At 38.4% G+C, this 10994-nt stretch overlaps 1 protein-coding gene across 4 annotated transcripts in view; it reads left to right on the top strand.

Moving 5' to 3' along the window:
- The first annotated feature begins 208 nt into the window (after positions 1 to 208).
- Positions 209 to 10994, top strand: part of MAGI3 (membrane associated guanylate kinase, WW and PDZ domain containing 3) — a 259109-nt gene continuing 248323 nt past the window's right edge. For 2 of the 4 annotated variants that reach the window (XM_061410539.1, XM_061410537.1), the window contains exon 1: positions 209 to 538. In XM_061410539.1, coding sequence (XP_061266523.1) covers positions 223 to 538 — 316 coding nt within the window. In that variant the 5' untranslated portion in view covers positions 209 to 222. The remainder of the gene's footprint in view (positions 539 to 10994) is intronic. The other 2 variants (XM_061410546.1, XM_061410543.1) reach the window with 1 other exon arrangement.

Here is a 10994-nt window from a genome sequence, read left to right as displayed (position 1 = left end):
TCAGACCCGGAGATCGCCGCCGGGAGAGGTGTCCGAGGGGCGTCTCGGGGTTCGGAGCGGCCCGGCCCCCAGCGGGCTGTGGTCGGCGAGGGGGACGCCGGAGCGGCGAGGCCCCCCTCGCCGGGCTGCGCGGGCCGCCCGGGGCCCCCAGGCTGAGAGGGGGCCAGAGCGGCGCCCCCGCCGCCCGCGCGGGGTCTCCCCCATGGTGCAGCGGGGTTCGTGATGTCGAAGACGTTGAAGAAGAAGAAGCACTGGCTCAGCAAGGTGCAGGAGTGCGCGGTGTCCTGGGCCGGGGCCCCGGGCGACTTGGGCGCCGAGATCCGGGGAGGTGCGGAGCGCGGCGAGTTCCCCTACCTGGGGCGGCTCCGCGAGGACCCCGGCGGGGGCACCTGCTGCGTCGTCTCGGGCAAGGCGCCCAGCCCCGGGGATGTGCTGCTGGAGGTGAACGGGACGCCTGTCAGCGGGCTCACCAACCGGGACACCCTGGCTGTCATCCGCCACTTCCGCGAGCCCATCCGTCTCAAGACTGTGAAGCCAGGTACGCCGGCCCTGTCTTTCTGTCGCGGAGTGGGGGGAGTCCGGGGTGGGCGTCTGAGGAGCGGCAGCCCCACCCCACCGCTTATCATTCAGGGTAATCCTGAACCTCTAGGGTGTGCCGGACTCCCTGTCAATGGGGAAGGGTGGCGGTGCTGATTCCCATTTTGCGGGTAGGAAAACTGAGCTCTGGCTTGGGCGGGCTGCTCTGCTAGCTGTCACAGAATTGCCACCAGAAGCTGGGTTTCCTTAGTTCGTAGCTCCATCTCCCGCCGCAGTTTTTGACTAGAGGAAAACCCAGCGTTTTTCTGTTCTCCTTTGTGGACGAGGTTCTCAGGATTGTAGCATATTCTTTGGAACAGTCTTAATGCATTTTCTTATAGAGGAAAAGATCTTTATTACTAAGGCACTTGGTGCCAAGGTTACCACCTAGTGTACCTGAGAGCTTAGCTGCTTCAGTGTTTCTTGTACACTAGCAACACCTCGGAGCTGACAGCCTAACTCGTCAGCTCAGGTGGTTCAGGTGTCTGTGTACCGATGGTGTACAATATGCGATTGTGGCAGAATGGTGTATTTTTTCAGGGAACTGTTGAGTAGTCTGGGTTTCGAAGGAAGGTTTAGGTGCCTCCCGGAGTAAAATCTTTTGTAAATCTTTGATTTTACGGAATTTTGTTGAAGGGGTGGGTTGCAAAGGCCCCCGTTGCCCTGGTATCTTTTATGCTACTAAAATCTGCTGCAAAGCTCGTTACGTTTATGGCATACTTGGCCAGTTTCTAAGCATTGATCAGACTGCGTACAGCGTACAGTGAAATCTGATAGGAGGTAATAGCCCTCATTGTATTTGTTGTCGATAACATCGCTGGTAATTTCAGCATTGGTGGAATGTGGTTTTGTTTCCTGAGATATTTGAAGGGGAGAGAATTATGACTATAACGTTACTAGAAATTAAACTATTTTTTTTCTGAGTGTGTTCTACTGAATATACAGTGAATCAAATTATAATGGTCTGCTTAATAATGACTTGGGATGGAAAAAATCAGTCCATCCCTACACTGCAAAATGCTGGAAAATTCTGGAGAAAAATTTAACACGTCTCCCTCACTTTTTTTCTCAGCAGCTCACTTTGGGAATATCTTTTTAGTATTCTTTAGGCTTAATGGAAACTGATGGTTTGTGGTGCATTATCCATATGTGTATGTATTGTGGATGTATACACACACTCACATGTGGGTGTGTGTATACATGCGGTCTTAATTAAGATTTTCTTCATATGGTCTGTTCCATTACGTTCATTTTAAACTTATGGGTTTATGTGAGATTTTCTTTTTATTGTTAATTAAAAAACTTTGGCAGACTTTAAACATCTTACAGCTTTTTGAGTTAAAAAAAATTCTTAATTCAAACTTCTAGAGCCATTGGTGAAAGGTAGAGGAAAGGCTTTGGAGACAGTAATTCAGCCAGTCAGGCACTCTCTGTAATATGCAAGATACTATATATACAGTATTATTGGTCTAAGTGCCATTTAGTTCATATCCATGAATCGGGGAATATTGAGAACATTTGCATCATTGCTTTGTGTTTTGTTTTGATTAATTAGGGGTATATATAAAAGTGTTACTTATTTTCTGAAATAGTTAAAAAAATGATTGAAGAGGAAGTTGTTATAAACTCAAGTTATTGTGATTCTTTTAGAAGACTGGGAAATTGTGTCTTTCATTGCTATTAGTCTAGTCTAGTACACATGTTATTAATTTCTCAGCCTTTATATAAATTTATGAAAATAATTCAAAAGTTTAGAGTGTATTCAGTGATGTTAATTAACTTAAAAAAAAAAAAAATCACATACCCCAGAATGTAGTTGACATTTTTGTAGTAATAAAAATTTTCCCTCTTGCGTACTGTCTTAAATGTTTAGCAAAAATAAAGTGTACTGGGTATAACACATTTTGTAATCACTAATGATAAAGTTCCGAACAGTATACTTATTTTTTGGAGATACACTCTACTTCATTAATTTCTAAAGGATACCACTATATGTCATCTGAGATTAATATTCTTCTTTCTAAGCAAGTTGTTGATTTCTTTTAAAAAAGAGTGGGTTTTTAAAATTTCTTTAATAGCCTTTGTTGTTGTTTAGCTGCTAAGTCACGTCCGACTCTTCGCAACCCCATGGATTCTAGCCCATCAGGCTCCTCTGTCCATGGGATTCTCCAGGCAAGAATACTAAGAGTTGGTTCCAGGGGATCTTCCTAACCCAGGATCTAACCGAGTCTCCTGTGTCTCCTGCATTGGCATATGGATTTTTTTTACCACTGAGCCATCTGGGGAGCCCTAGCCTTATGTTAGGCATTGTATTAAATTGCTTTCTTAAATGGCTTTACGTAAACAACATTTACTATAAAATAGCAAGCTTTTTGTAGTTTAAGCACATGACTTTAAATGTTAGATAGAAACTAAGAACTTGAAGAGGTTATTTGTAAAACTTTGAGTGTGATTAAAGCAGCATATATGTTATCTCCAGAGGAGACAAAGATCCTATCCCGTTAGGATTAAACTTGAAATATGAAAATACAGAGTAAGGGAATTTTTTAAAAATTTGCTATTCACATTGGGATCTTTTCCCCCTCCTTTTAATCTAAACTTTGTGAGAAATGCATTTTTCAATGTAATAAGGTATTTTAAAATGTATCTTGTCTCTTCTCTTGATTTAACTTTATTAAATCTTATTACATTATTTACTATTAATCTTATTTGTTAACCTGAACTTTATTAAACTGTGTTTCTAACATGCCATTTAGAAACTAGCACAATGCAAGAGTGGATTCAGCCATTTCTGTAAGATGTATTATTAGTAGGGAGTGACCTCATATTGTCTTCTGACAAAGTCCATGGTGGGAGAATGAGCCGGACTGTAGGCTATGACTGACCCAGTGCTGTTTCTTTCTTGATTTCTCCTTTCATCTGGTAGGTGTTAAAGGGAGCTCAGCCAAAGCCAGTACCATCACCCAGATGACTTAACAACAGTTTTATGGCACTGTCTGTCTTTAGCTTTGTCTTGGGTTTTATATATTTTCTTCTGTTCTAATCTTTAATGGAGATTTGAAAGTAATTCTTTTAAAATATGGCTCCTAATCTGAGAGTTTTGTAAGAGAAATAGGAAATTTCTTACTGAATTTTTACTATTGATGTGGTATTTAGCATTCAGGACTGTCCTGCTCCACCTGATTCTTGGGCCAAATCAACACCTGTTTCTTAACTACGACCTTGTCATTTATTTTTCTGCAAGGAGATAACTTTTCATTTGAATTTGAACTTTGTATTTTCCTGGTAGTAAAGGAAGTTGAACTTTGAACCTCCAGTGAAATTGTTTCATGGTATTGTCCTGTGACCAGGATTAGTTTCTTTGATTTTACTTCAAAGTATATTTTTAAACAACTGCTATTCTGATTAATGATAGAAGTAGTTAATTTTATTCTAAAAAATTTCCATTTCCTAGTCTATTATTGTGCAGAGTTTTATGGTATGTCTGCTTCATATACCTTAGACACATATCCCAGCAGTTGTAAATTATGTGGACTTTATTCTAGAAATTATATATTGACAGATACAATAAGTACATGAAATCCTTGTCTACTGCATTATCATGCACACAGTGCCTTACAGCTACCTTGTCAGTTACTATATCTGGAAATGAAAATCATGAGGAACAGTGTTTTGGTTTGTTTAAAAAGAAGCTAATTTGAAACAGATCTTATTTAATGCTAATCAAATGTAGGTAAAAGTCTTTACCGCTGACTCTTTGAGACATCCAGTTTATAAGAGAATTTTGTTAAAATGAGCACATTCCTAGAAATACTTTTCTCATCGGTGAAGAAACATTACTAAATGCTTTTAAGTAAGTATGTTTATGTTATGCCAGTAGTGAATAACTCTGCCCCTTTAGTCTCTTTACTTTTGAATCTTTGTTAGTCTTTTTGGCTTAGTGGGTAATTTGGGACATACTGTGAATTTTGTTTAGGTGGTTGTAACATTTAAAGAAGGGAAATGTGAGAGAAACATTGCTAGCCTTGCTAGCCTTTCAAGTTTGCAAAACAAAAAATTTCTTGTTTCTTTTTCTAAAATAATAGAAACAAAAGACTGGGCTGGGCAGCCCCTATTTTAGGGAAAATAGCATCAAATTTTGATAAACTTTAAATTAGAAACTTTCCTGCTTTCTGAAAGTGTGGTAACAATTTTTTGGGTCTCAAGTTGGTTTTAATAACACAAGATTTGGGTTCTGAACTGTATTCATTGGTACCTTCAATTCATATTGGGCTTATACCACAGTGGTAGAACAAACTCTTTAACATTTGGCTTTCACTTTTCACATGGTTTTTACTTTATTCAGTTTAGTGCTAAAACTGATTTTTATGCAAGGGAATTGTGTTTTATGCAACATAACTCTGTGTTTTTCTTCTGAGATCCTGGGATTCTCTTCATAAAACCTCTTGTAAGAGACAGATTTCAGTGATTTTTTTTTTCCTCCTCCTGGTCTATAATTTATAAATATATGTATGTATACACACACACACACACGCATATATATATACATATATGGTGTGTAGATATATCTGATAAAACAAATCTCCATCATGTATGTATACACACACACACACACACACACACACACATATATATCTATACACATATGGTATATAGATATATATGGTAAAACAAATCTCCATTCGTTCAAGTATCTGACTTATGAAGTCAGTGCATAATCTTCCTGGGTGAATAGTTTCATATAATGTCTTTACTATATAACCCTAAAGTGCTCTGTAAATTTTGTGGGCACTTAGTGTTTGGGGAGTGCATTATAAGAGAATTTCATTTTTATGACGCACTTCAGTGTTACCTGCCAATTTAAAACTTTGCCAGTTTCAAACTCTACCAATTGCCAAGTCAGTTTCTGGTTGGTTGTGATTTGACAGAGGACAGCTGTTTGGGTATTAAAGACTAGAGCTATGTCTCCTTTAATTAGTTAATTATTTTTGTTTCTCTTCTAAAATTTTTAGATATAATCTTCTGGCAATACTACATTTCGGTAGAGAGAATGAATGCCCTTAATCTAAAACTGTTCCCAAGGGTAAGATTTTCAGTAGCTCAGAGGGTGGTGTTGTGAGAGACTAGGTTGTACGAAAGGAGGCAAGTTGATTGCTCTTCTTCTCCTTGAACAAGTATTATTCAGAATGCTTTCTCCTAAAGTGCTTATTCTTTATAAAGAGAAAAAGGAAGAGTTCTATTACTGGCACACATTCAATGCTCCTCAAGCATTTAGTGGTGAACCTACCTTGTGAGCTAGCACTAATGATAGAAAAACATAAAATGTAAAAATGAGTCAAAAATGGTCTCTGTCTTTAGGAACCTCACAAGTTATTGGCAGCGTCCTGATTCATTGGTAAGCAGTACCTGTAGTAAGGATTTTACCTTTTCTACTTTTCTCCCAATACTTAAAACTCTTTAGGTAAGTTTTAGTATGAATTTTGGTGGAAACTGGGGTCATTAATTGGCTATCCAGAATGCTGTTCTAAAAAGTGTGGAGTTGCATCTTAGAAAGAGTGTTTAAGTCATGACAAAAAGAGGGAAATCAAATATAAAGTTATCTTTTGCAAAGTCCTCAAATGTAAATTACCCTTAAAAGACATTGCGTTTATATTCTGTTTACAATGCATTTTATACTACAGTTTGTAGTTTATGTTACAGTGTATTTTATACCTTGTGTGTGTATTATACCCATTTTTAGGAGGAGTCTTACATGCCACTTTTCCAGCCGTGCTAGAGTCAGTTCCTTTATTTTGGTTGAATAACAGATGAGGTAGTTTGCTTGTATTAAAGAGGTATGTTTTACAAAAAAATACCTATCTTTTAATTCAGAAAAATCCTTACCTGGGTGTGCATAGTGAATTATAAAAGTTAAACGTATATATATGAGGTGGAAGGATGGTTTCATTCTTTTTTAATGTCTTATTAGAGTCCTTACCACCAGCTCTTATTTTCTGACTTGGATGGTTGGGGAGGGAGTTAGGAAGAATTTTGAACTCAGCCTGGCTTTGAAAGATGGATATGGTTTGGTTGAGTGGAATTGAGATGGTCTCAGTATCAGGTAAGAAGCAGAAGAGGAGCAAAACACAGGACAACAGTGTTCAATACAGAAAGGTCTACAGGATAGTCCATATCAGTAGTTTTTGTGTGTGTTGTGTGTAGTTTTTAAAGGAACCTCCATACTGTTCCCCATAGTGGCTATATCAATTTATATTCTCACCAAAGTGCAAGATGCCCACTCCCAGTTTCAGACATCCTGGCATGGCCAGGGGAGCACGGACTACATTTCGAGGACCATAATTTGACTTGTGACATCTCTAAATAACAGAGAAAGGAGAGACTATGCTCATAAATTGTGCATTGTTTTATTAACATGGGTTTCCCAGGTGGGCTCAGATGGTAAAGAATCTGCCTGAAGTATGGGAGACCCGGGTTTGATCCCTGTGCCGGGAAGATCCCCTGGAGAAGGAAATGGCTATGCACTCCAGTATTCTTGCCTGGAGAATCCCATGAACAGAGGAGCCTGGTGGGCTACAGTCTATGGGGTCGCAAAGAGTTGGAGGCAACTGAACGACTAACACACACACATACTGGACATATCGTTTGAGAGACTCAGTAAGAATTATAGAGAGTTAAACTTTTCTGTTATAATTTATTTGGGCTTTAGGTTTTTAATATTATGGAATGGGAAATGGAAAGATTTTTCTTCGGAGTTAATAATTAGGATCCATTCTTTTTAGAGTCTTCTCTTCTCGTCTTGGGTATGAAATATGAACAGTAACTGATCTATTTAATTAAAATTTTCTGGCATCTTAGGCCCTTTGCTCTATTTTTTTTTTTTTTTTTTTGCAGAGAATTTTAAACACATAATTATTTTCCTTGCTTCAGGGAAGTTTGTGAGAGGTTACCCTGTATCTCGTTCTGATTGGGAATTACGTGTGACTGTGAAAAATGGGATTTTACTATACATGATGACATTTAACAAGTAGTTTTATGAAATAAAAATACTCTAAAAGGGAGGGAAAATAAGCATTTATTAATAAATGCTCTATTTCTGAACTTAAATAGAACTATGTTAAACTGTCTTAGAGGAAAAAACAAAGAAAATAACTTCTAAAAAATCCACTGTAATACTGAGAGAGTATGGAGAAAAGGGAATCCTCTTACACTTTGGTGAGAATGTAAATTGATCTAGCCACTATGGGGAACAGTATGGAGGCTCCTTAAAAAACTAAAAATAGAACTGCCATATGATCCAGCAACCCCACTCCTGGGCACATACCCAGAGAAAAAAGATACATGCACCCCAGTGTTCATTGCAGCACTGTTTACATTAGCCAGGACATGGAAGCAACCTAAATGTCCATCAGCAGAGGAATGGATAAAGAAGATGTGGTGCATACATGCAGTGGAATATTGCTTAGCCATAAAAGGGAAAGAAATTATGCCCTTTGCAGAGACATGGATGGGCCTAGAGACTATCATACAGAGTGAAGTAAATGAGAAAGAAAAAAACAGATATTGTATATTAATGCATGTATGTGGAATCTAGAAAAATGGTATAGATCTTATTTGCAAAGCAGAAAGAGGCACAGACATAGAGAACAAATTTATGGATATCATGGAGGGAAGGGAGGTGGTGGGATGGATTGGGAGACTGAGATTGACGCAAATACACTATAGACAACTAAGGAGAACCTCCTGTATAGCACAGGGAACTCTATTCAGTGCACTTTGGTGACCTAAATGGGAAGGAAATCCAAAAAAGAGGGGCTATATATGTATACATCTTGCTGATTCACTTTGCTGTGGAAACAGCAAAAACTAACACACATTGTAAAATAACTATATTCCGATTAAAAAAAAAACCCACTGTAATGAAGTAGTCCTCACATTACTCTTTGGCTATGGTTATCAGTTTGCAACAGATATCTTGTGGTATGTAGCTTAGATTTCCACAGAAAAGGGAAAAAGAAATTCGAATTTACGTCAGTTTCTGTATTAGTAAGGAGTTTGTACTGAGAATCTTGACAGAAACACTACTGAGATTAATTTTGGCTAAGAAGAAATGTCTTGGCTTATGTGCATGAAAACCCAGGCACTGGACAGTAAGAGTTTAACTCACATTCTCAAGGGCCATTACCTGACTCTCCTCCAGGTTGGCTTCTTTCTGAGCTCGGCTCTGGGTGGGAAAGGTGGCTCTCACTCAACTCCCCAAGTCAAACAGAGCCCTTAACGCTTGTCATCTTTATTTTCTGGACTCCAGTAATAAATCAGATCTCATGCTCAGACTTTGATTGGCCTTGTGTCCATCACAGACTACTTGTGGGGACAGGGCTATGGGGTAACATGATTGGTCAGGCCTGAGTGACATGTCCACTTTTGCAGTTGGGTATAGAAAGCACAGTGTGATTAATAACTAGACAGAACCCCAAGAGATAAGGGAGGGGTCGTTCCTCAAAAAGATGGATGCTATGGGGACAGCACTGCAGGAAATGGCCTCTTTTAAAACATTCAGTTTCTCCTATTTTGAAGCCAACAGCAGTACACAGTTGTCATAAAACTCTCATTTTTAAAGACCAGATATTGGCTGTAGACCATAACTGAAGCATTGATTTTACTCAAATATTTTCCTTAAATATATCAATTTTGATGTTTTTATCTAAAAGCTGCTTTATGTAAATGCTGGCTCTTTTAAAAATTACAATGCTGATACCTTAAACGTGCACAATTTAAAAGTGCTGCTTGTGTTTTTCTTACATTTTCTTTGAATTTTTTTTATACCAAATAAAATTTTCTAAATCAGTGCTGCTTGTTAGGTAGCTAGAATACTTTGGAGGATCATTTCATTATGTTTGACATTGAGAAAATGATTATTAGTCCAGTTAATGCAGTTTTTAAAGCTTAATGTACAATTTTGAAAATGAAATTCTAAACCAATTGCTTTCTAAGATGTTTCGCTTTTAAAATAATGGTCTTTTTAAGCATAAATTTAGATAACTATTATTGTGTTATTTCCAAGGGCTCCCTAATAATACTTTGTAATCATGATCTTATAGAAGTCATACATAAAGAAGCTACTTCACTGACTCTTAAGTTTGAAACACTACCTAAAGAGTGAAATGTGAATCTGTTTAATCACCAGAAAGGTTACTAGCATTTGTAGGATCAAGTCTGACAATCTTTGTTTTTTCCTGCCTTTACAGTGGTACTTAGAGGTGGAGGGTTGAAAGAGAGGGGCAGGTACTCTGAATATCTTTTCATGCTATTTTTATATTCTAATTACTGTAGTAATATCTTCTACGTTGCCATAAAAAAATCATCCTCTTTATGATGACACACACAGTAGGAGTTTGCAGTTTTGCCACGTGTTTGGTAGTTGAACCTTAGGGAATGTTAAGTGTTAGGAGGTTATTGGTGAATATGCTCACTGCACAGAAACAAACATTCATGGAATTGGGTGTGATTTGTCAATGAGAATCATCGCAGGGGCTTTGATTTTTAGATTAGCTTATGTCCCTCTTGGAGTATCTTTAGACTACTTGGAAAATTACTGCTCCTACTCCAGAAGCCTGTCACAATCAGAGTTCTCCAATATTAATTCCATATATTGATTGATTAAGTTATGGAATCTGTTAAAATAATGTAACCTTCCTCACAAAGCTATCTCTTAACCTACTTCTGTAGCTTTTGGCAAAACACTCTGTAATGTATTAATTTTAGCAGTGAATGCTATTCACTAATGTCAGTGTTTAAGTTAGAGTGTACATGCTAATGAAGGATTCGTTTCCCTTTAAACAGAGTTAGATTTGCTAAGAGCTTGGCTGGTGGTCCACTGGCTAAGAATCCCCACTTTCACTGCAGGGGGCGTGCGTTCGATCCCAGTTGCCACATGTTGTGGTGCAGCCAGCTAGAGTTACCTCAGTGTAATGTTGATGAGTGAAGTGACACCTCAGCTTCCCTTTGGCGACTCAAGGTTGTCTCAGTTGGCAACCTGGCTCTAAGTCTAGTAGGAATATTCTAACCTGGGGACTTGTCATGATAACACTAACTGCCATTTACTGAGTAACTGTCTGATGTCAGGACATTGTCTCATTTGGTTTATAAGAATGTGTATGTTGGCAGACGTATATTCTGGTAAAAAGTTCATATATTGTTATTCTCCATGAGCCAGGGGTTATCTTCTCCCTTTTACACATGAGGAAACCGAGGTTTGGAAAGATTAGCACGCAGAAGGTCACCCAGACTCAAAGGAGGACTATGAACTGACACAGTTTTGAATCTTCCTTCTTTGCATTCCAGATAGAATAGTATTTCATTATATCTGAAAAAATCTCTCTTCCCCATTCTCTCTTAAAAGGAAAAACCCCACAATTCTG

The sequence above is a fragment of the Bos javanicus genome, chromosome 3 (assembly GCF_032452875.1).
Source record: "Bos javanicus breed banteng chromosome 3, ARS-OSU_banteng_1.0, whole genome shotgun sequence".
NCBI classification, from domain to species: Eukaryota; Metazoa; Chordata; class Mammalia; order Artiodactyla; family Bovidae; genus Bos; species Bos javanicus.
The sequence above is the reverse complement of the archived record's forward strand: the minus strand, read 5'-3'. Positions and strand labels throughout refer to the sequence as shown.